A 26893-nucleotide genomic window follows, 5' to 3' on the forward strand; every position below is an offset into this window, starting at 1 on the left:
TTAGACTCGACAAACGCAATCAGCTTCTTCGGTGGCATGCAGTCAACCGCCATGAAAATATTCTTTTCACAGATGAGAAAATATTCACTGTTGAAGAAGGTGTTACTAAGTAAAATAACAAAGTTTATGCTAAAACTTCTAAGGATGCAAAAAATGTTGTTTCAAGGGTTCAGCGTGTTTCAAGGGATGGTGACCACCGTAATGATTTGATGGGGAGTATCTTGTAAAAGTGTTACATCTCTTCATTTCTACGAAAAATGGGTTAACGCCGAGGCAAAGGTGTAGCAGGAGGATGTCTTAGAAGGCGTGGTGAAGTAGTTGAGTAGTACTCTCTTCAATGGAGAGTGTTGAATCTTCTAGCAACATTCCACTTCAGCCGATAAGGCAAAAACCAACCATCAGTGGCTAAAAAACAATATTCCTGGGTTCATAGCCGCAGAAGATTAGCCGTCTGGAAGTCCAGATCTGAATCCATTGGGCTATGGCTGCTGAATAAAACAATAGTTTTTTAAGTCATAAATTAAATTTCAGTTTATTCCGTCAACTCTTGCTTATGTGCTTAATTTTGATATTGACATGATAAATTTTTTCTTTTTCTCCTTTTTTCTTTTAATTTTTAATTTTATTTCGCGTTGTCTATTAATTAAATTAAGTTAAACTAAATCTGCATTACAAGGTAGTAAAGCTGTGTAATTATAAATTAATCTAAACAATGATCTATGTAACAATACAATGCAATACAATTGTAAACATATAAACATATGCATGTAAGTATATATGTATATGTAATAATACAAATTTTTCGAACGGTGTTAGCTGTCATCATTTACTTCTTATTTGTGGATAAGGTTTATCAGTTTTATGCCTCTAGGATGTCAACGGGGCAGATGAGGGCATGTAGGTATATGTATGTATGTATGCATGTAAATATGTTTGTATGTTCGTTTACATAACCCACAAATATACACATACACACGTTTGCGAGCAGCATCCAAATGTGAAGTTTTTATGGGTGAATTACGGCAGCCATATAACGGTTTAACGGTTTCTTCTTTCATTTTTGCTTTTATTTTATGCTTCTTGTCAATCGAATTGGGGGAAAAGCATTCAATTTTTCGGGAGAATCCAGCTTACTCTAAATGAATGAGAGAGAGAAAAAAAGCAAAAACCAAAACAAAAAATATGGATTAGCAAATATAATAACTAAGAATGAAAAACATTTTTACAAAAGAGTAATACGAAGTAAAAGTGAAAGATTAATAGACAGAGTGTTAAATAGCTCATTTGTTTTTGAAAAACTATTTTTTAAGTAATTTAGTAATCAAACAGGTGCTTGTTATATTAATATATGGTATTTGTATGAATGTACATATGTGCTCATGCAAATGTCTATGTGGTAATGCCTGTGATATCTAAGCAGTGAAGAGCGCTCAGTGTGCAGTAAGATAGTATAGCACAATTAGCTTTCATGCTTTCAGCTCAACATAAAATAATCAGCAAAATGCATGGCAAACCTTTTTCGTTTGTCTTGCTTTGAATAGGTTTTGTCTGCATAGTAGCGTATTGTGGTCTAAAACAATTATCTCCCTGCTCTTTAGTAACTCAACTTACACTAGACCATCGCAGCAGCCATGCAATTCATACTTTCCAGAGAATATTATTTTCAGAAGCGCCACACATTCACACAAAATTCAAATGGGTCTTTTATTTTCTCCCGGGATTGTTTCCGCTTTCTTTTCATTTTTTTTCTTATCGCTTTCCTTTTTATATTCTATTTCCGAAAGTATGTAAATTTTTATTTATTTTTTTTTAATTAAAAATCTTTTTGTACATATTTTAAAACTATAAACAGTACATACAAACATATCCGTGGCACTTTGAGAAAAAAAAACTTCAGTTGACTTAGTACCTGTAAAGGAATAAATTCCTTATTTTAGAACATTTTTTTTGCCATAGTGCCTTCTACCTGTTAAGGAATAAATTCCTGATTTCTAGTACAATATTAAGCCTTTAAAGATTCACAGCCTTAACTTAGGAATCCATTTTAATCAATTTAGCATAAAAATATTAAAGTTTCATACGATTTTCTATGATTTTTTAATCTGAAAGCAAAATCTATTAAGGTTTTATGAGTTTTTTTTTTATCAAAAGCCCACAGATATGTACATTTAAGGTGCTTTAAGGGGTTAGGTGGGTTTGAAAATTTCAAAAAATCGATTTTTTTTGCTTATTAAATAGTATAATATGTTTAAAATATTCTCCTAAAATTTCAAATTGATCCGAGTAAAATTCTACGAGATAGACCCTTCAGAAGTTCCGCCCATCAGGCCATGTCAGTGCAGCGTTTCGCAGGTATACGCGTTTATCTCAAAACTCGATTTTTTAAGTCGGTGGACACGATTTCTCGAAAAGTTATGAAGCGATTTTGTTCCAATTTTGCACACATCTTTGGAATAACATTACCAAGTTATTGAACGAAGGATTTTTTTTTTTATTACAACTAATTTTTTTGACAAAAAAATGTGTTTTTTTGTTAAAAGTCTGTCAAAAATTCAAATTAAATTTTTTTTTCCTTCGTCCAGTAACGAGATTTATACATGTACTAACGAAATATTTTTGGTTTTTTGATTTTAGATGAACCAATAATGAGTTATGCTATCCACGGCAAGAGCATTTTTTTGTGAGACGTTAAGGGAGATGAGGTATCAACGGCTGAGTTTTCGGAATTTTTAAATAAAAATTTCACAAAATACTGTTTAAATATGTATCTTTGATATGCTGAATTGTTTAAATAAAATATATGATTGTATATATTAAAAAAATAGTAAAAATACCCTTTTTTTGAACCTCTGTAACCCACCTAACCCCTTAACAATATATAAGCACATCTTCGTGTAAAGCAACTAAATTTCATTCTACAAAATTAACATCAAAAAAGCTTTAAAACAATATCTCTAAACTGCTAGTGAATAAAAAGAGTCAAAATATGTAGTTTTGCTTTAATTTTTATACCTCTCCGCACTACTACCCTAGAGTTTTATTATTTTATTAACATAACGATTGTTTTTCAAAGGGATCAATCAATCTGGCTGCTCGTTAATGCGCACGATAACTGGAGTAAAAGTTGAAATGGTTAGTAACTACAGCAATTTAAAAAAAGGAATGAGTGTAAATCGCCCGAAAAAAATTATAAGACCAAGATGATTACGATGATATCTACTAAGACAATAATATTGTATATAGAAAAATGTTCCAATATTTTGGGTATTGTCTGGCATTTTAGCAACGCGCAAATTCGTGTTCTGTGCAAGGCGATCGAAGTATAAGACCAAAAGCGTTTGCTTTTAGTTTAAAAGTGCACAATGCAAGAGATTACATTGTTTACATGATTATTCAAATTATTACCGCTTTATCTCGTTCTCATATTTATTTGGTTGTTTTGGTTTAGAAACAAAAATACGCCGCGCGGAAATGTTTTGTCTGAATTTGAACAGGGACAAACTTTAGCATGAAGAGAGAACCCTTACAATGCGACAGATTACTTCAAAATTAAAAAGAAGCAAAACTGGTGTTTTACATTACTTCCATTTGCAAGAAAAATTCAGACGTACCATGAGAAGAGGTCGAAAACCAAAACTTAACCCTCGATATGTTCGGGAAATCAAACGTTTAGCTATAAATAAAACAAATAGCCTGGCTGAAATTAAACACACCCTTGATTTGGAAGCTACTATTTAATTGGCGTGATAAACGGAAAAAAAGGAGCAGAGAATAGCTCGTAATTTCGGGGAGGGTTCTGTCATGGTTCGGGCAGCTATAAGTGTCAAAGGCAAAACACTTGTATGTTTCATATCCACAAAAATTAATAGTGTCGAATATATACTTATAGAACTTCTATACGAAGTATTTATTACTTTTTTTATGATAATTTCTATGACGAGTTAATTTTCCAGCGTGACAACGCAGTCGTTCATGCTTCCAATGCAACAAAAGATGTTTGTCCAATTTTAAAATGGCCTGCCTGCAGCCCTGGACTTAACCCAATCGAAAAGGTTTCAGCAATTCATTCAAAATTGGTTTTCAAAAATGTAAGACAGTTTGATAGCTCTAAAACCATTAGAAGTGCGATTAATGCCGAATAGTCAATTTATCAAAATATTATAAAAAAGTTAATCGAATCGATGCCTCGAGGACTTCAAAAAGTGATAATCAAAATGAGATGCAACACAAATTACTAAGCTCCAAATTATAAACTAACCATCAAAATTTTATTTGCCTATTTTAAATATCTATAATAAAATTGGTCTCATACTTTTTTCGTTCTGTAGCGTTTACTTGTCTTAATAATTAATTTAAGCTTCGGTAAATGTGTGCTTATTTCTGGATATTTTGAAAACATTTATCACAAAAAGTTTGAATATTAAAAACATAAATTGTTAGCCCTAAACTGATAATAAAAATATAAGAAATTTAATTGGTCTTATATTTTTTCGTGTGGTGTATACTTCAGCAATGGATTTAGAAAGTTTAATGAAGCGCGGTATTGTGAAGGTTAATATTGAAGCTGTTACAACGTTTGAGAGTGGAAATATCAGCGCCCACTTCTAAAAAAATTTATATTTCTTTTAGTATAGTTTTTGGCCTCTGAATCCCGATTCGCAAAACAAATGAAAAACAGACATATCGGTACAATGCATGGCGTACACACCCTGCAGGAAAACCCTATGCGCTATAGCCCAAATATGAATAATCATTTACTACGTAGTTTACCAAAGTCGTTAATTTGGAATTTAATATTTTCTGAAAAGTGGCTAGAGACCGATTATACATATTTTTAACAACCACTTTTGCCGGGAACAAAAGTATCTGCGTATTGAGTTAGCAATAGTAGCTTCCGCTGCTGCCATACATTTTTTTACATTAACAATAGCAAAGCATTTTAGTAGAAATTGAGACCATTTTGTGGCAATTTTGGGTTACACTAACAATCGAACGTACACACATTCGGAAATCTTATACTCCCGTTACCCTAATATTACAGTTATTACACCCGCGCATTTGTGGTCAAAGATAATATAATTTTTCCACATAACGGTTTTATGTTATGTAACAGAATAAAGAACGGAGTTAATTTACCCAAATTTTTTCGTCCGTCCGCGTGAATATTATTGAGATCGGATAAACACCACGCCTGCTTTTTATGTGCATGAGAAGACTAAATTGCCGTCCATCCCTCTCATTGTCTATGAGTTTGTTTGATTCTAAAAATTTACAGCCAGCCCAAATTTAAATTTACTAAAATGTGCGCGGTAATATAAAGTTCTTCTTCTTCCTGATTGACGCGATAACCGTTTAAGCGATTTTGGCCGAAGTTCGTCTGAACAGAATTTAGCTCTCCTTATTTGTTTTTGCACAATGCCTTTTTTGCTTGCTAAAAAAAGGTGAAAAAAAAACTTTCTACGCTTTGGCTTGAAGAGCAAGATGAAAATATTTTTTTTTTTTTGGTCTACAAAAATTCAAACTTCTTTAAACTACTCGCCTCTATGATAATAAGACCTTTCGCTTTATATACATTATTATATATATTGTAATATAAATATTTTTTTAAATTTATTAAAAACAACGAGCAAATACTAAAATTTGCACCTAAAAACACCATTTTTAGCTAATTTTTGGGGTTTTTGAATCCCATCAATATTTTAAAAAGCGCAAATAACTAAATAACGATTTTATTATAATTTAAATAATTAAATAGGAACTAAAAATCAAAATTATTTATGACTAGAAATGGATAAATTGAAATGATTTTAATATTTGGTAGCAAATGGCTTATTTATACTCAATTAAGTATATATGTATCTTTTTGACAACAAAAATGTCAGCATTTAATAAACCATTTGGTTTAGTTGTAAAAAATCTACTTTGTGTAGGTTAATAGTTTCGAGTTACATAATAAATCAATTACTAAATAAATAAATAATACTTTTACAACAATTACGTTGAGAGACCAAAGGTGCATGCAAAAAAGTAAGCATTAAGAAATCATGATATGATTTGAATTGAATTTTGGGAAATGTTAAGAACCGAAACAATCAAAAAGATTACTACAAGCTTTTTTTCAATTACTAGACATTGCTACATCAAGTATAAAGCCGAAAATATTAGCTACATCAGTTCCTACAAATATGTATACAAGTGGCACTAGAAAGTATGCAGCGCCACTAAGCATATAGAAATAGGTTAATCTTTTAAATAAAAATATGGCAAGCTACTGTGGAAAAAATGGAAAAAATAATAATTTAATCACTTGAGTCACTGAAGAGAATGGTAGGTTCCAATGGGCGAGTTCTCACATATGGCATTCTGGGCCATGGCCACGTCACTGGCATCGAGGACTGATAGTTAAATTTGTATAGTTGATCCTCCAACCACTTGCGTTTATCAACTGGTTCGGGGTAAGTGGAAGCCAAGCCTAAATTATTAGTATTAAATTAAATTATAAAGTTTATATTAAAACCACAAAGTATATATTCCAAAGCCCATACATACCCTTATCATAAGCACACTTGGTTACGTTTTCGGCGATGCGCATCGACACCTCACGCACGGCATCCAATGGTGGGTATAGCGAACCGCGATCCAAATCGCTTTGGTCAACGAAGTTTGCCAATTCCCGTGCAGCAATGAGGAACATATCGTCGGATATATGGTGAGTTCCAGTGGTAATAACACCCAAAGCTACACCAGGAAAGATATACGCATTGTTGCCTTGGCCAGGGTAGAAAGTTTTTCCATTCATTTCCACAGGTGGGAATGGTGAACCGGATGAGAATACAACGCGACCCTGTAAAAATGAATAGACAGTGGGAAGTGTGAACGCTCTGCATTATTATAAACCATTATAAAAACACTGTAAGGTAAATCCGTTACAAGCCAACCATAATATTCATGAAGAAACAATCGTTCTTTTACGTCTCAAACTATAGACATCAAAGTTTAAAAAAACAAACATAATGAGTTTGACATCCAAGAGAGTGTCTGATTGAGAAGTGGAAGACTTTCCTGCGGCGTAACTAAATAAAAAGCATTATTAAAGTTATTATCTATCTGTCACTAAGTCAGAGTAAGAAATGGTTGAACTAATAATAATAAAATATCTGATAGTGCAGCCTAAGTTAGTAAGATCTAGATACAGGGTGGCTGATGAAAGCCGCTACCAAAAAAAATTGAATAACTTTTTTTCTTTTTAAGTTATCTGTTCCATTTTTGTTTTAATTTGCAAATTGATCTTTAAAATTTATTAAAATGGATAACTGGGACACGCAAACCAGAATTTGGATAGTCCGCCGCTATCACGCACTGGAGTCCGTAGTTTTGGTACAGAGAGAGTACAGGTGGATGTTTGGCGGCGATCCCCCGAGCAGATGGACCATAATGAGACTGGTGAATAATTTTGCTGAGCAAGGAACAGTCGCAAGAAGGCCTTATCATCGAAACCCACCAGTTCGGACGGAGGAAACGATCGCTGCTGTAGCTGCAGCTATACAAAGCAATCCAAGGGTTTCAACAAGAAGCTTATCTGCTCAACTTGGTGTCAGCCGATAGTCTTTGCAAACAATAATGCACAAAGATTTAGACTTATTTCCCTACAAAATTCAAATGGTTAACAAACTGAATGCAGAAGACTTGCCGATTCGCTTGGAATTTTGCCAGAAGATCCTGCAAATGGTGGAAGAAGACCAAAACATGTTAAACTGCCTTTTCATGTCTGATGAGGCCCATTTCGATTTAAACGGCAATGTGAACAAACAAAATTGTCGAATATGGAGTACTTCTAACCCACAGATACTCCACGAGACGGAATTGCATCCTCTTCGCGTGACAGTGTGGTGTGCGGTTTCTTCACGCTGTATTGTCGGGCCTTATTTTTTTGAAGAAAATGGTCACACCGTTACGGTTACTGGAGACCGTTATTTGAAAATGCTGAAAGAATTTTTCTATCCAAAACTACGCCGAAAGAGAATTCCTTTCAACTCTGTGTGGTTTCAACAAGATGAGGCAACGTCTCACATAGCCCAGACTGTTATGACAGAGTTGCGACGAAAATTTCCCAATAAACTGATTTCAAGAAACTCCGAATTTCGTTGGCCCCCCAGGTCGCCTGACCTTACTGCACCTGATTTTTTCTTGTGGGGTTTATGTAAACAAGAAGTTTATAAAACAAAGCCAACAAATTTGGATGAACTAAAACAATCCATTCGGGCAACAATTGCGGCTATTCCTGTCGCAACTCTCAAAGCAGCAATGAACAACTTTTTACTAAGATGGCGCACTTGTGTCAACGAGCATGGGGGACAATTAAATTCAATTATTTTTAAAACTAGTTAAGCTACATTTAATAAAATTTAATGACCTTCAACTTGAAAAAAAATAAATGAATTCCATACACTAAAAAAAAAGTTATTTGAGTTTCTTAATGTAGCAAAATTCATCAGCCACCCTGTAGAACATTCAATTTTTGATATTTGGCCGATATATAATCGATATTCAATCGATCTTAATGAAAATGATCCCAGTAAAAACTTAAAACCTAGAAAATTGGTTTAAAAATTCTGGATCTTAATAAAATTTTGCAAAATCGGTTCTACAACAGAAGGAATCGTCTTGTTGTTTTTATTGTAGCAGCATACACATTCCCCATATATGTGCGGGAAATGCTGCTGAAGTGACAGTCCTTGGCCGGATGGAAATACAGGACGTTCCGGCAACGTAGCACCGACTCACTGTCGCGACAGTCGTGCGAATGAGGAGTCCCCTGTCAGTTTGCGCGATTTTGGGATATTTTTTTTTATTTTAGCTCTTCATGTCCATTCATGTTGTTTACATTTTGTACCCTCTGCATGCAGCATTCCCATTATATAATATAAATATATATAGTTGGCGCGTACACCCTTTTTGGGTGTTTGGCCGAGCTCCTTCTCCTATTTGTGGTGTGCGTCTTGATGTTGTTCCACAAATGGAGGGACCTACAGTTTTAAACCAACTCCGAACGGCAGATATTTTTATGAGGAGCTTTTTCATGGCAGAAATACACTCGGAGGTTTGCCATTGCCTGCCGAGGGGCGACCGCTATTAGAAAAACTTTTTTTCTTCTCTTAATTTTGGTGTTACACCGATATTCGAACCGACGTTCTCTCTGTGAATTGCGAATGGTACTCACGCATTAACCCATTCGGCTACGGCGGCCGCATTCGGCAGCACTCGCCTTAGCATACAATTTAAAATCTTTATCTATAGGCGGCAGCAAAGCACGACGGCTAACACCAGTTGTTGTTGCAACGACATACAAATTCCACATAAGTTTACGGAGATTACTGATGAAGCCATGTCAGCCATGTGGGATATAAACCTGGATCCTTCTGGATCTGAATGCGAAGAAGTGTAGGTTTGGTTAGATTAACCAGGTTGCTTAAACCAAGACACTCGGTATAAACCAAGACACTCGGTGACCCCAAGCTCCTTTGTGAAACCCACATTTGATTTCTAATAAGTTGCTTAAACAACTTAGACCTTTTTAAGAAGGTAACTAGTTCCTCCAGTGTGACATTTTGCAAATTTCCCAAGTTTTCAAAGAAATGGTCGCCAAGATATTTGGCATGCTTTTTTTTTGAAGTGCAGGACACTCTGAGAGTGTTGTACCGACCTAATTCCTTCTTCATCGCCACAACTCCTGCGGAAGTCATTCTACTGACTAGGGTGCCAATAGTGCAGTGACCCGTAATGATACCTGTGAGGACGCTGGTAGTTGATCTGATGAATCCACGCAGATATTTTGTCCATTTAAGATTTAGTTTTGGCCAGAGGGCTTTAGATATGCTCCAGTTAGTAGTCAGAGACCAACTTCTATTGAATGGTAAGTGCTAAGGTAAAAAGTTATTAACACAACTAAGCGATTATTGAGAAATATTGTAAGTATCAGTCGGCGGTAGTAGGTTCGATAGTAATTTCTCGAATCTTTTAGCAAAATATAATACGTAAGTCAGTTTGTAAAGTAACGAGGCAATAAAACATGTTTGCGCATAACCTGCTCTGAAGTTGTTTGAAATATACAAAAATATACAATAAATGTCTGCTTTGAGCAGCTTTCAAATGTAAATTCAAATTGTTCTTTAAAATTATCAGTACACTCAGGACAACAAAGGCGCGTAGACAATAGCCTAAATATGTATGCATATCAGAATGTCTACTTTTGCTCACTTACATCAGTGTTTTTGTATGCCTGATCCGCTGTACATTCAGCTTTATGGGTTGGATTGGAGAGAGCGAACACAACAGGACGCTCATTATTTGTAGCCATGATGCGCAGAATTTCTGGCGTAAAAATGCCAGCAGCTGCTGAAGCACCAATGAGCACCTAAACGGCAAATAAAAATATTAATCAAATATGCACACGCACGCATATACGCATATATATGCATGCAAATTTTCATTTAACCAACATTCGGTTTCACTTTCTCCACAATATCTTGCAAGTTCTTCATTGGCTCAACATTCTTGGCATAGTTTTGCTGGTGCGGTGACAAGGAACCCTCTTTGCGAGTTGTTGTTAGAAGACCGTCAATGTCAACCATCCAAATCTTATTTCTGGCTTCCTGTTATCAAAAACATTGTGACTAGATTATTCAATTTAACCAGTTTATATATAATAAAATGGCAAATACTGGTTATAATTGCTTACATCTTTGGGTATACCCTCTGCAATCATGGCTTTCACGACGAGATCTGCGATACCGACGGCTGCCTCACCTGCACCAGCGAATAGGAACGTATAATCCGTTATAGCCTTACCGGTTACGCGGGTAGATGCATAAATGCCTGCCATAGCAACAGATGCGGTACCCTGAATATCATCATTGAAAGTACAATAGGTGTCACGGTATCTGTCGAGAAATCTAAATGCATTGTGATTGCCGAAATCTTCAAATTGAATTAGGGTATTCTGGCCATAGCGCTTGACAACAGCTTCCATAAATTCATCTACAAAGTCGTCATACTCTTTGCCAACAACACGCTTCTGCCTCAAGCCCACATACAGTGGATCCTCCAGCAGATCGATATTATTTGTGCCTACGTCCAGCATAATTGGCAAGCAGCGATGCGGTTTAATGCCAGCCAAAGCGGTGTAAAGAGCCAGCTTGCCGACACAAATACCCATACCGTTGGCACCCAAATCGCCTAAACCTAAAATACGTTCACCATCTGTTACACAAATGGCACGCACATCTGACTCTGGCCTGGAAGTAACAAAAAAGTGATGAGATATTTCTCATATACAAATAATTCTTTCAACTTACCAATTTTTGATCACATCATAAACGTAGCCACGATCATTTAAGGTGATAAAAAGACCACGTGGTCTGCGATAAATCAAACCGAAACGTTGGCACGCCAAACCCACAGTCGGTGTGTACACAATGGGCATGAGATGTTCAATGTTCTCCGCCAGGAAACGATAGAACAAGCGCTCATTACGATCTTGCAAGTCGACCAGGTACAGATATTTGTTTAGTGGCTCTGTATAACGACTCACGGCGATTTTACACAGCTCCAGCTGCTCTTCTTGGGTCTTGAAACGGGCAGGTTGCAGGCCATGAATACCCAAGGTTTGACGTTCTTCCAATGTGAATGCGAGACCCTGTTTAATTAAAATTTGTTAGTTTGATGTAATTCAAAGCACGATATGGATTATATTGGGCAATCTAAAAAGATTAAATCAGTAAGGAATTGTTGATATATCTGATAAAAGTTATTTTACATTTCAACGAGAGTGAAAACCTTGAACATTTTCCTCATATATATAGTTACGTGAACGTACGTGCTCATTAAGAGTATTGTAATTTTCTTTTGCGTTATTAATTTATTTCTTTGATATGCAAAAATGCACTAAATGTAATACCCTGTGCATGCAAGACGATAACGTGTTATGTGCTATATGAATGCAATTCAGAAACTTATCTAATTAAAATGTTTGAATATTAAACAATAAAATTTAAAAACCACAAAATTCGAATGTATAAATGTGACAAGTATAATGTTATGTTCTCAAGACCAAAAGTAGACAAATTTTTTTAAAAATATTAATGCGCTGAATAAATTCCTTAAATTGTTCAATTCAAGTGAAGGTTAGTTTTATGACAACATTGTACATAACGCAATGCTTACGCGCTCAAAAGCTAACTTCGTTGAACCTAAATCAATAAAAAAAATCCTCTTCTCGTAAATTTTCTTTCCTAATTCCTAAATATTCTGCTAACGTGCATGAAATGCTTATTTTGTCTAAATTATTTTAAGCCGCCTGTTATAGAAGAGACTACTGTTAAATGCACCTCTCATCACACTAACATTGATAGCTCAAACATATACGGTTTTCCAATAAGAGGTGTTATTTTGATAAAAAATCAATGGTTTCGTTGCTTGCACCGTCTTGTTGAAAATAAACGTTGTCCAGATCAATACCATCCAATTCCAGTCATAAAAAATCGTTAATCATCTCTCGATAGCGCAATCCATTCACCGTAACTGTTTCTTCAGCTTCATTTTCGAAAAAGTAATGTCCAATGGCTGCGCCGAACCATAAACCGCACCAAATAGGCACACGTTGAGGATAGAGAGGCTTTTCAACAATGACTCTTGGATTTTCTGAGCCCCAGATCTGACAACTTTGCTTGTTGACGAAGCCACCGAGGTGGAAATGGGCCTCATCACTCAAGATGATTTTTCGATGGAATTCCGGATCATTTTCTTGCATTTCAACGACCCAATCAGCAAAGACACTACGTTGTTGATGATCGGCCGGCTTAAGTTCTTGTGTTAGCTGGACTTTATAAGCCTTAAAATCCAAATCTTTAAGCAAAGTATGGTGTAATGACGTTTGTGGAATGCCTAATTCCAAAGAACTACGAGGAATGGACAAACCTGGGTTTTCTTCAACACTTTCGGCCACAACAGCAATATTTTCGGCTGTTCTTGAGCGACGTTTACGAGTTTTATTCTTCACATCACTAACTTATTCCAACAGCTCGAATTTTTTCACCAATTTCTGTATTGCAGTCCGACAAGGTGCTTCACGATGACCCAAAAATGTTCGAGTTTTACGAACCGTCTGAGCCACATTTTCACAATTTGCGTGTATCGTTGCATTTTTATTAATGACGTAGTTTCTACTTGTCAAATATCGAAAAATGACAGCTTCAAAAGTGACATCTACCGATATAGCGGGCTATTCAAAATAACACCTGTTATTGGAAAACCTTTTATGTATGTATTATGTTTTAAGTTGATAAAAAGAGATGTTAATATTAGTTAAGTCAATTTTTAATGCTGCGCTGTGGCCACAAAGGGAAAACTGCATCGGCGTTGTAGACAGGGTCACTGTCCTACAAGATAATCCTAATAAGTGAGTTATGTAGTGATACGCAGCTGAATAAAAAGTTTAAAATTTACTACCACAATATATCTGGATTGAGGACGAAGTTTACTAGGTTTATGCTGGAACATCTCAATACGATTATGGCGTCATCGTGTTAGTTGAAACCTGACTGAATGCTGATTTTTTCCTAGGAGGAATTTTTCGTCAAGACACAGACGGTACTGGCTAATACTACTGATGGACTAATAATACTCATGGCGAGCATGTATAATTGCGGTAAAAACCGATATAAGTACAGCTGCAATCACCCTAAAAAATGTCGTCTCTTGCATTGAGCAATGACGCGTATCAACTTCGGGTATATATTTACATATTATAATAATTTAGATTTAAAAGTGCCAAGTAAAAAAGTTTCAATTTTCTATCACACAAACGTGCTTTTTTTTCTTGTTCACTCCACACGGGATCATAGGGCCTCGACATAACTTTAGTCTTGCGTTGGTTTCGTTAATCTATTTGTTTTCTGACAGGGTAGGTGATTAGCCTGCCGCTGCAAATGTGCATAGACCCGGAGAAAAAGGACAGAAAGAAAATTTTGATTATATAGATACATTGTCATATCCTTATACAAAAAACAACAACATTTACGATAAATGTGATAATTTCATTGCAGTCATTGCAGCCATTCGACAAAGCTAAAGAGTATGCCTGAATTTGACGTAAATGGCTACCACACTTTTCAATAAGGAATTAAGGAAAGGGGTAGAAAAGTAATTTCGTTTTCTATATAGAATATTTGTATTTTTTTAGCGCATCAACGTGAAGAAAATTTTTATATGCAATGTTTTAAATGGCCTCAAAAAGTGTTGATAGCACTCAGGGTTATACGCTAGAAAAATTTGGCGGACGATCCGCTTATAAAAACGAAAGCTAAATTTAATTGCTCTTGAAACCACACGAAAAAGTTTAGGATACACATATATACATATGTTTATATGTAAATGTACATAGAGCTCGCAATTGATATTGCAATTTTACTCACCTTATTCAAACGCGGGTCTCTCAAATGATCAATACCTCGTACACCAGAGGGACAGACAACATCGCCGACAACATCGTGAAATGGTCTAGAGTCGGTCGGCGCTATTTGTTGTCCTATGGGCGTTGCTGCGGCAGCTGCGGGACGCGATGCGGCGCATATTTTCGATAGATTTCCACACAATCTGCAAAAAAACAAAAAAAAACAACAAAACAATTAAATATTATTGCTATATAGATAAAATAAGGTAGTCGTTGTGGAATGGAGTGGTAAATCGGTAAACTTGAAAGGAAATATTTGTCAAAAAAGATTTTGATTTACACCAAAATTTTGTTTATCGTTAACACCTTTTACGCATTTGCACGAAATTTCCCAGCAAACGTTCAGGCACTGCCATGCTTGATGAATGAAAATGTTATGATAAAATATTTAACAAACATCTCTCTTTTATTTACAATGCGACACCTTTTCTAACTAAGCCGTGAAATTCTAAATGCAACGTATAATCCTGATGGATTTCAGTGTTTTAAAACTCCAAAGCTAATTATGCCAGCTTTTTTTGCGCTACTTTATTATGTGCACCTATATGTATGTACGTATCTCCATATTTGGTCACATATGTAAAGGGACTGCCAATAGGAGTGCTGAGTTTTCATATGTATATACGTATGTATGTATGTGTGAATGTGCATATGTATGTATGTGGTAGAGGATTTGTTGTTGAAATTTATCATTACTCATTAAAAGTTGTAGTTGGAAATCAATTAAATACAAAAAAAAAATAACTAAATTGATTTTTTTTTTATAGAAACTGGTTTCCGGTGTATTTTTGAGCACTTTGTACGATTTTGGGATCAAAAAGTGCCAATCACGTCAGGATTTCGAAAGTATTTGGGGCAAAAACTTATAAAAATGTATTTTGGGTATTTTACCCCTACTTTTCTCAAAAGCCAGAAGTATTAGAATGCAACCTACGCCTACTCAAATTAAAGCTTCGATTCGCTCTCCGATCTCTAAATTTTGTGATGCAATCAACTTAAAATCATTCAACTACGCAGGAACTATTATCTCCCTCTGTTGTTGTTGTTATGCAGTTTACTAGCTGTAGTCATCGCCTAACTCATTTAACGGTACATCCAGGAAACATCATGGTGAAGAGATTTTAATGAATATGACAGAATCAACTGATGGGCTGGCGTCACTTGAGATGTGTTTACAAAAAAATTTAGATTGAGTTAATGATATACCAAAAAAATCAACCAATGAAATTTCGTTGCTGCCGGAACAACGACTGATTGGACGAGTATGTGAATATATGTATGTGAAAAGATCGTGCAGAATTCGGCTGTCGAATCCTCTAGTGACGTGACCGCCAAAGTTCCTCTTACAATTTTATTTTTCACCATAGAACACCAGGTTGCGTCTTCCGACGCCTTTGCTGTGACGTCAGGCTCTATGAATAAACAAACATAAAGGGAAGTTACTTGTTTGTGACTAGGAAGAATGGGCGAAAGCAATGGAAACAACCAAATACAAGAAATTATACACGCACACACACACTTCCTTGCCACGGCGTCTTCTGCATAAAAACGCAAACACACTGCATTTGGAGGCTTTATATTAATTTGTACTTTCACAATTTAACACACGGCACTTCGTTTTCATTAGTTGATTCAGTTTAAATCTCACAAATCACAACATTACCAAGCCTTTCACTGAATTTTCTTCTCCTTTTGTTTGTTTTGTTCGATTGTTTTGTGTTGGAAAGGCAGTTGAGGACAGACTTGTCAATATCGCGAAAAATAAAGTAACTTTCTTCGTATGGCGTAACCTATCATCCTTGAGGAAACATGTTGTTTCGACAAGTTGGGTTCAGCGGGAGAGGGGAGTTAGGTGAGTGGATTTCAGTGAGCATGTGAAGAGGTGATTATTATCGTGCGTTGTACCTTCACATATATTGAGTATGTCGGGGTAGATTCTGGATAAGTAGACCAAATTGAACCAAAGCCCTGATATAACAGGCACTTTTGGATCTCCGAAATTACGTTCAGCGCACATAAAAATACATCGAAACCCAGTTTCATATAAAAAAATGTAGATCTATGTAATCTTTTGCTAGCAACGAAAAATTACAACCCAAGCGACATGGATTTTCCTTACAAGAAAATTTGTACCCACAAAAAAAAACATAGTTGTATCCTCAAGTGCATATATTGGAAAACCTTTTACATATTTACGTAAGTAAGTACTCCCATACTCACATATCGTGACACCCACAGCCTTAAAGCTGTCATGGTTAGTCAATCAAAATCACAAGGCAAAACTTCTTATCAACCATCAAATAGCTAAATGGGTTTATCTTCTGTTTTGAATAGTAAATGACGATATCAGCTGATAAAAATTAACAGGCTTTAAAAGGAAATTTTCGTGTGATAAATACCAGCATTGCGTATACGTAACTGAATGTATATGGAAGCAATTCACGTTATCAACGGGAAGCTCACAGCTGACTTCATACATATATTAAAAGTTCATTTTCTATGTAAATTGCAGCGTTGTTTTTTATGAAAGTCAATAGTATGTGCGTACATATATAGGTGTGAATGTGTACACAAATAACAATTAGAAAAGGTGCCCCGTTACGGACAGCCACATATTATGTTCAAACATTACTTAGACGAACAGAAATTCGCATATCTTCGTAAGTAGAGATACTCCAAGTTATTTAATCCATATGCATATATTTGAAATGACTCGCAGCCAAGAGTACCTTAAGGTGTACGGCGTAACAGGCTGTGGATGATGGAACAAACAGACCACTGATGGGACTACAACTATCAGTTGACAGAAGTCGAATTTCGCCAGATATTCGCCGTTTAGTTCTTTAATAGAAGTGGTTGGAAATGTGATATCGTTCCAAACCCTTGCGATATTCTAGTATTCAGAATCGATTAGCAACTGAATAGTAGAATAGGATCAGACATCTTCTGTTAGCAACCTTCATTGTAAGTAGCTTACAGACATCCAGATCCCTGTAACGTTTTTCAAGAGGAAATCTATCTAATAAATGTAGCAGCAAAGCTGGTAAACTTTGCGGATATCGCTACTTTAGAACTCACCTTTCTGGTAGACACTCAAGCTGGGATCAAGGCCCTTCGATTGGCAACAACCGACTCGAAATGTGTTTAAGAAAGTCCACAACCCTTACAAGTTCTTCGACAGCCCACAGTCAATCGTCGGGACATAATGGCGGTTAGGAAAATGAGGACAAGAGAGTAGGGTCTGCGGATATAAAGTGCAAGTATACAAGCCCCGTTAAATTTCCTATTTTCACAAGCTGAGAAGGGAGATAGAGCAGCTACTAAAAGTTGGTGAACTAATATGGATACCTCCCATATATTGGTCAAAACTCGATGAACAGAGAATGAGGAAATTACTCAGGCGCTCAAGAAAAATATACGAGTTTTTACAGAAGTATAGAAGAGCGGAATAATTTCAGTAAATATTGTACAGATAAGAAAGATGTAGGGTTCGCATAGCTTTTCATGTGTGAAGGCCATGCTCTTGTGAGAATGCGCATCATATTCCGGAAGGCACTCCTTCTCAGATCAAAACAATTTTGGTACTGTTACGATGTTAGGAGCACCCATGTAGCCTAAAGTAAACTTTGTGAAGACGTTTCGAAAGCATAGCGCAGAATTTAAATTGTCCAACAAGATTTTGTAAAGCAATGTGAATGTCAATAACCCAGCACTCAGAAAATAATAGTCAGCAAAAATGCTGTTGAAAATTTCGTATTCTGTATGTGCATACCACCAAATTTATTTACAGCCTTTACTATAATAAAAACATAATTTTTAATTTGTTTTTTCTTTTCATTTCAAAATAGGCCGTCTTAATGAGACACCTTATATATATTTATATACTTCATATCGTACTTTTAGATAGCAAAAATATATACATATACAATACATTTCTGGATACACAAATCGCTCTTATCACATTGTGTGCATATAGACAGTGCACTCGGAATATAGTGAACACTTACTACCGTTAATACTATTTATTTAGTCCTGCCTGATCTATAGCGTTGATCAACTTAAAAATCTTTATGATTTTTACCCTCAATATATGAGTAACTTAAATTTATTTTATTTAAATAAAAACTTGAGTTAAAATTTTTACGTGTTTGGAAATCTCACGATATTGCAAACGATAGCATTTTTCAAAGCTTAACCTGTACTCGTTGTAATAAGTTCACGTTATCATGAGTGCACTGTATAAACACCAGATCCTCATTCATGACTATCACCATGACCATGATCATATATGATCTCTGACTTTGATCATAATCATATTTGTAGAACAACATCTAGATACACACCACAAATAGCAGGAGGAGCTCGAACAAACACTTAACAGAAGTTTAATTATTTATTTTTAAGGGGGAACGCCACTGTGATGGGCCAAAAAATAGTCGATTTTTTTGTTAATTTTTTTTTGTAAGTAGAAATGATTATTCGAGGATCGGGCAAAAGGTAATATATGTATTGTATTAAACTGAAGTAAATTTTTATTAAAAATATGGAAAATTAACAAATTTATGTAAATAAACGTAACGATTCAGCAATGAATAATCATCTGAAATCAAAAAACCAAAAATTTTATTTATCTACACAATAGTGGCTATCGTTGTACGTAGCCGTTTTTTTTTTTTTTGACAAAATGGTGGCGATTTGAATTTCGATGTGTATTTTTCCCCATTTTTTTGATTTTCAATAGGCCCAAAAAAATAGTTATTTTCAAAATTTTGAAAATCGACTTCGTACAACGATAGCCAATGCGATAAAAAAAAATTTTAAAAAAGAAAATTAAAATCGGTTCATTAGTCTTCGAGAAATCGTTGCCACCGTATCAAAGAAGTCGTTTCGAGAAAAACGCGTTTGAAATAAAGCATCGTATTGTAAGCGCTACGGGGCCGAACCGACGGGCGCTCACTTAAGTGCACATAGAATCGGGAATAAAGCGAAAGCTTTAAAATTTTTACCACATTTTCTTGAGTAGTTATACTAACAATTTATGCAAAAAAAATCGATTTTTTTGAATTTTCACAGTGGCGTTCCCCCTTAATTACAAACACCAATACAAAGATGTACATTGGGGTGAATAAATGTTTTATATGTGTAAGGTTATACGCCACTGCCTTCTTACACATGAATACGTTATGAAGAATACTCAACCGCCATCATGTACACATCGGATCCAAGTGCTTGCCACATCTTGTTAAGTTGTACCGCTCGATCCCATATATGCACGAAATATTTTTCAAATAAAAGCCCAATTGAACTTCTCTCCAATGCAAGAGAAACTATGCCATGGACCAGGCAACATTCTAACAGCTACCATTGGCACTTTTGTAGGTAGGTAGGCATTCGTAACATGACAGAGTTGCAATTGAAACCGATTTGAATCGAACTGTTAATGGCAGCGTGTGCAATAAACTTTTGTGGAATTTTGCATTTTAAATACCAATTAAAAGTACTTTGAGCTTTGCTATAAAAATTATTTTATGAGAGAAACAACTTTTTTCTCTCTTGGAATTGAATTATGTGTGTCTTTTCGTGAATGTATGTATATAAACATATCCAGCCATATTACTGAATCCATTGTAGGAAACCTGCGCATCCAAATGCTTGCTGCGAATACGAACAAATGGCTTCCATGAAATTATTTATTTATTTCGAAAGCATCAGTCACAATATAAACAATCAAATTGCCTTCTGCTATTGTAAAGGGTCTTTCAAAAGTGACTACTAGTGGCTTCAGTAGTGAATAATTCCTAGACGGAACCATCTTTTTATGCCATCCTTGGCATTTGTCATGGAAATTATTAAAACTTATTATGCAAATGATCGACTTTTAAGAACAGCATATCACAAAATTCGTGATTTTTTTTTTGTGGGAGTGAGTTTTTTTTTGAGTGAGTCGACAATTCAAAAGTTGGAGATTTTGTTGCGAATGTTGCCGCTGTAGCGCAAAGCCTTGCTGAACAACCTTCAACATCGAAAACTTATATCTCGACGTCCACAACAATTAGGCATTCATAAATCGACTGTGCTCATGGTGGGCTTTTAAATGGTGTAATTTTTCATATATAAATATTAACGAAAATAGTAAAACCTGAAGGAATCTAAATTTTTAAACGTTTTATTTTATAACAACATTTAGGTGCGTCTCGTGAAAGACCCTTTATTAGTGTAGGAGGAAATTTCGATGAACACTTGTGAGATTAAAATTTAGCAAACATTTTGAGGAATGCAAGCAGTCCCCTCGGCACGAACAAGACACTGTAGATAAATGAATTACTCAGTTGTTAAAAAATATGTGAAGCACGGCATTGGTAAAACTTTTGATATACCCAATGTACGTTTAACGGCATTTTAAACCACATGTAAACACATTTTTCAAGCTCAAGTCCGCGCTAAATGGATAAAATTCAATATGACAACCAGTAAAATATCAGAAGCTAAAAGGGATTTTTTGGATAATATAGACTTCTCGGAATAATCTAAAAAATGATTCCACAACTACAGTTTTTATGAATATTTTATTAAGATTTCATGCAAGGCACGTTAAACAGGTAAGTAGGAAAGCTAAAACAGCAATATTAGTGTATTTTATTTTTGCTGTTGGTTCCTAGAATGTCTAAATCTATAAGCAATGATTGATAGTTTAGAGTAATTTAAACAAATCTCCACCCTATATTCCCACTAGGAACGACACTAAATTGTAAATGACACTAAAATTAATTTTTTGTTTATGTATTCAATTTATTGTCAAGGATATAAAAAATATTAAAAAAAGCAAAAACTTGACGATTTAGATACCAAAGAAAAATAAAAATTGCAACCTGCTGCTTACTGCCGTTACCTGTTTAATGTGGCTCGAGTTCGTACCCCTTTTCGATTTGGCATCACGTAAGTATTCGATGCTGCCACTCTACAAGTTACGAATTCACGTTCCCAGCTGTTCGAAATCAGTTATACTATTTTTGTAGTTACGTAGTTTATAAATTTAAAAACTTAAAATCGAAATGGTATGTTGCTTGTTTTTAGACAAAAAATAAATCGCGTTGCTACATAACCTTGAGGCGGAAAATTTACTGAAAGAATTTGGCGTTCAATAGGACTAGTTTTAAAAACTTCTATAGGTACTAAATTATTATTATTATTATTACATAAACTCGAATAAAAATCAAAGCCAAGTTTATTGCACTTTTATGAGTTATGAGTTAGTTATTAGTAGACTTTGGATGCAGCATACCGAAAACCTTTGGAAAAATATCCTAAAGATTCTGGTAAAATATTTTCGCCTAATTTTGACGGCCCTTTTATTGAAAGTAATCAATATTACACTTATAAATAAAAATTAATACTTAAAATTTTATTTGGCATTGTTATAAAGGGTGGTTAAGTTTCAAGGGCAAGTGTTGATTTCGAGTAAAATATGCCGTTAATGTGCCGAATTATCTCATCCTTTAGCTCTTCAATTGTTGCTGGCTTATCGACGTACACCTTTTCTTTCAAATAACCCCAAAGAAAGAAGTCCAACGGTGTCGTTGACGTTTAGGTGCGGTTCACATTCAACATCGGCCCTTGAAATTTAACCACCCAACACCAGCAGGCGCTTCATGACTGTATAATCACTTTTTTCGGAAGCATTATAATAAACGCCTATATACTAGTAAGGAGGTATAGATTAAAAACAAAATATCTAATTAAAACTGCATGGTGGTAGGCGTCATGGTCAAACATATTACCCCAACAGTTCTACCAACACTTTACTATCAATGTATTATTTATTATTATTTGGTTAAGCAATTTTAATGGCTGTTGTCTTTGATATTTATAAAATGATAACGGCGTCATACATACAGCCGTGAACAAAATAATATGTACCAGTTTTGTTACTTTTCTGCTGTTATTTCCATTAATTTTTTATTAAAATATAATTCATTCTAGAACGAATATCATTTAAATTACAGCTTCAAACTTTGTACAAGATTTATAAATCTTGAAGAATTTTCATCAACATTTTTAAATTTTTTAATGAGAATTAAAAAACAAAAAATTAGAACGTAAGTTTCTATCGAATAAATTTTAGTAAAATAGAGTGCAAGCAAGTTTGAAGAAGTTGAAAATATTTACTGATTTTTGATAATTTTTCCCCTAACGGTGTTCGGGTTTTGTCCCCCATACAACGAATGCCCCGAAATTTTTTATAGTGGAAATTCAACAGACTACAGAACTGCACACTCGAAATTTTTTCAGAAATGTATGAATATACAATTCTATTAATAAATTATTAAAATATTCGGACATTTTTTTTAAATTCTGATTAAATGAAAATTTGTCGAAATTTTTAAAATCCTATGTGAAACATTGATTTCTATGAATTTTATTGTAGCATGAACTATATTTTTATAAAAACTTAATTAAAAATAAAGAAAAAAGTTAAGTATTCGAAATTGGTTAAAATATTGCATTCTAATATTTTGATCATGGGTGTATGCAAGGGCTAATTTTTATCTTTTTTATCTTATCGTGGCTACGTAAATTTCGAACAGTATATATTTAATTTTACACTATTTTTAGCTGCTTCCCAAGCAACCGCTTCTACCTTACTGGAATGAACCGGACAAGGACTAGTTATTACTCATATAGCAATTTTCTAAAAATTTAGGTAAATAAATTTTTTTTTTTTGTTGAATAATCCAAAAGCATTTTTTAAAAACCATGTTGAATGAAAAATATACAACGATGAATATAAACATTATAGTATCTCATTATATGTTATTGAGTATTGGCACAAAAAATGCTCCTAAAATTTTATTTTCAGTTTCCCTTCTTTGAAGAACTCTTATTTTATATTTACTTGTCGTCTGAGATCGGTCAGTGAAATTTTGGTCTTGGGAGTTCTTTTTCACGTACATTTTTTTAGTCATATTATATTAATTATATATTTTCGAAATCTTATGCTATATTAGATGCTTATACTCTTAAGGGGGGTAAGGGATAAAAATCGATTTTTTTTTTGCATGTTATTGTAGTAAAACATTTCAAAAATACCGTGTTAAAATTTTAAGTCAATCCGAGCAAAACTTTTTAAGTTATAGAGCATAAAGCCGAGCCGCCTCAAACATCTGCCGAGACGCAGCAGTTGCGCGCGTAGTCCGTTACAAACTTTAAACGCGGTTTTCTCGAACCTTTTTTTTTAAAGTGCGTAGTCATTGGCATTTGAAAACTACTCAACCGATCCTTTTGAAATTTTGCACACATATTTTACATATAAAAAACCTCCTCCCAACGTTTTTTTTTTCGCCATTTTTTTTTATATTAAGGTGGTTTTACACCTACAAAATGGCGGCATTTTTTCGTCAAAAATCACTTTTTACTTCAAACGACTACCAAATGGCTGAAAATGAAAATAAATCGTCAAAATAAACGTTGGGGGGAAGTTTAACTCATACTTTAACTAAAATATTCCATTTTTTTGATTTCAGATGATTCTACGCTGAGATATGCTGACTACTGCAAAATGTATTTTTGAAAAGACGTCTACGTAAATGTGCTCTCATTCGCTCATTTTGCAATATTTTGAAAATTTTATCAAATATTCTTGAAATGTTACTTTATAATATGCAACAACTTTTAATAAACTGACTTGAACCGTTTCGCTACAATAAATTCATGAAAAAAGTGTTTTTTTTTAGCGTTTAACGAACGATACTTTATCGATCACTACGGCCATCTACCGAAACAATAGTGGATTTCTTTTTCCCCAGCCAATGTACTCTTAAATTGCTCTGCGCATCATTCATCTGGAGACCTTGCCATGACTGTCATATAACTCGAGTTGAACGTATGCAAAAAGTTTTCATTGGCTTTGCTCTACAACTTCTCCTTCACACTATTCGAGATGCCTGGTCATCAATTTTAAATCTCTACAGTCTCGGCGATCTGTTTTGTCTTGACATTATTCAAACCATTGAGGATTGCCCCTGCCTTCTTAAGCGAGACTATCTTAATACCCCATTTAGAGTGTTTCTTAATTGAGATTGGCTTTATAAGAACTCTGAATGCATGGAATGCACCCATCATTAGAGCCCTGTTAGAATTCAATACTATCTATAAATCATTTAAGAATGACTTTTCTTCTTCTAAACACTCTTTTATTCAACTCCTTAATTATGCTTATAAATAATTGATTTGTTATGCTTTGTTATATATTCTTTTTACGGATTTAGTTTATTTTTATATTTTTTTGTTAAAATATCCGTATTAATCTGTAAGACATTTTGTTTTTGTTGACTAATTTTTACTTCAATGAATAAATAAACAAACATTGTTGGGAAATGCTACCGTCATTAGCCAGTTTTAATTCCGGCTCATTCCGGTAACATCGAACCATCTGCCAAGGGAACGAGTTGTAAATTGGTATTCACTTTTACTTAGGGAGGCATAATGAATTGAAAACTTTGAAGCAGTTTTTCTAGAATCTTTTATTTTTTGAGTTATGCTGTTCTTGCAGCAAACGAGCGATTTCTTTTGAATATCAAGTAGCATTTTAGTGAGATAACTTTAGCCAACACTCAAAATGGTTTGTCATGCCACAATTGCCACTGCAGTGATAAGTAAATTGTTATGTAATAATTAAGTCTTTATATTAAGGCGTAATAAATTTTGTTAAGTGGACTCAAAACAGAAGCGAGCGATATCGGTAAGTGATATTACTTATACAAGCACATGACATAGTTCCCATAACAACTGTTGCTCAACATTTTAATTATTTTTTTCTATGTTTTGTAATTAACATTTGATCGGTAACATATGTTTGATATATACTTTATGAGCTGCAATATTAATTTATAACTCATATTTTTTATTTTTATTTTTTTCAAAATGTTTGGCAATTTTCGTTATAAATCTGCCAGTAATAATTTCCTGGCACACTTCTTGGCATGTCCACATCAATTTCATACACATTTAATCTTATAAGTAGGTTCCTTATCCAAATCAATTAATCAATAATTGAATACGGAATAATAAGGTAAGTGTGTCATCAGCCAATACTGACCAAAATCTACGCAATATTTAGTCCGTCACGCGGCATCAAATTTATAAACTTAAGTATCATACATTAATGGACTATAGTACTTGTACGTTTGTATGTTTGTATGTGTTAGAGTTGACAACAGAAACGTATGTCAAATGTATCTATATATTTAAAAACGTAATGAAGAAAAATGTGTGCAAATATTTTCATTTAAGTGTACGGCGGGAATTCCCTAACCGGCATGGTGATACTTTATGCAGAAAAAAAATATACTTATACATATATTACATAAATTCATACATATTTTCCTTACGCGTTTGTTGAAGGCAAAATTCTGCAAATGTTTTGAGTTCAACGGTCCATAAGCTGACTTAAAAAGTTGGAAGTGGGAAAAAGGCACAACTTCGGAGTAATTTGATACCTGAAGAGTTGATAATGACCAGAAAGAACTAATTACTTAGGAACCGAACAAGAAAGTAAGTGAAAAGAGCAAGTGTGAGAACTTAAGATAAACAGCTCATTGCTTTGCTGCTCAATTCCGCCACTGTTGCTAATAGCCGTTCTACTAAGACAGCTACAGCAGTCATGCGACAAACCAATACGAATTGGTGTATGACGTGCGAAAGTGAAGTCATTAGCTGGTATAATGATCACGCATACCTACGACCATGAAAACCTCCACAATTCTACACTCATACATATATAGATGCATAGATACGTATCATTAAACATGAGTCTACAAAACTTAGCCGTGACGCGTTTATTACGCGTCGAGCCAACACATTTGCCATATTCTGATATTCGAGAGCATCGCGCCGTTATATCATTTCAATTCTCAAATTAAGCTACTGAAAAGTGAATTAGTAAATAAAAATAACTAAAATTTCGATAGAGCGAATTTAACGCTACGAAGCTATTGTGATCGGGTGATTCTCAAACTGGAGTCTTGATAATAGAAAATTGAGCAAACAAAAAATTTAAGTTACCTAATAAATGCATAGTTGGAATTTATTTAGAAAGGCTTATTGTGTATTATACATATAAAAATCATATTTATAAGTACATATTTCAGTTATTTCATTAATAGCCTTTGGTAATAAGCCTTTTGTAGAACTACATAAGTTGTGCGCCACAAATAGGAGGAGGAGCTCGGCAAAGCACCCAAAACGGGTGTACGCGTCAAATATATATTAGTATATAACAAACCTTTCCCTCAAGATATCCTTTGCTATCACTATTGTAAATACTAACTACTGCTCTAATTCGATTTTAAATATAACTTGTTAATCAGCGAATAGGGTCGATACACC

At 34.5% G+C, this 26893-nt stretch overlaps 1 protein-coding gene across 2 annotated transcripts in view; it reads right to left on the bottom strand.

The window, feature by feature from the left end:
* Positions 1 to 601: 601 nt before the first annotated feature.
* LOC129235712 (NADP-dependent malic enzyme) overlaps positions 602 to 26893 on the bottom strand; it is a 56574-nt gene continuing 30282 nt past the window's right edge. The window contains exons 2-10 of one of the 2 annotated variants that reach the window (XR_008581599.1): positions 14472 to 14652; positions 11355 to 11695; positions 10739 to 11294; positions 10500 to 10652; positions 10262 to 10414; positions 6550 to 6844; positions 6308 to 6472; positions 1612 to 1771; positions 602 to 1135 (exon numbers count right to left, since the gene is read on the bottom strand). Coding sequence is in view for 1 of the 2 variants with exons in the window: in XM_054869707.1 (XP_054725682.1) it covers positions 1131 to 1135; positions 6308 to 6472; positions 6550 to 6844; positions 10262 to 10414; positions 10500 to 10652; positions 10739 to 11294; positions 11355 to 11695; positions 14472 to 14652 (1849 nt within the window). In the remaining variant the exon portion in view is untranslated. The remainder of the gene's footprint in view (positions 1136 to 1611; positions 1772 to 6307; positions 6473 to 6549; positions 6845 to 10261; positions 10415 to 10499; positions 10653 to 10738; positions 11295 to 11354; positions 11696 to 14471; positions 14653 to 26893) is intronic. The other variant, XM_054869707.1, reaches the window with a different exon arrangement.

The sequence above is a fragment of the Anastrepha obliqua genome, chromosome 1, assembly GCF_027943255.1.
Source record: "Anastrepha obliqua isolate idAnaObli1 chromosome 1, idAnaObli1_1.0, whole genome shotgun sequence".
Taxonomy (NCBI): Eukaryota; Metazoa; Arthropoda; class Insecta; order Diptera; family Tephritidae; genus Anastrepha; species Anastrepha obliqua.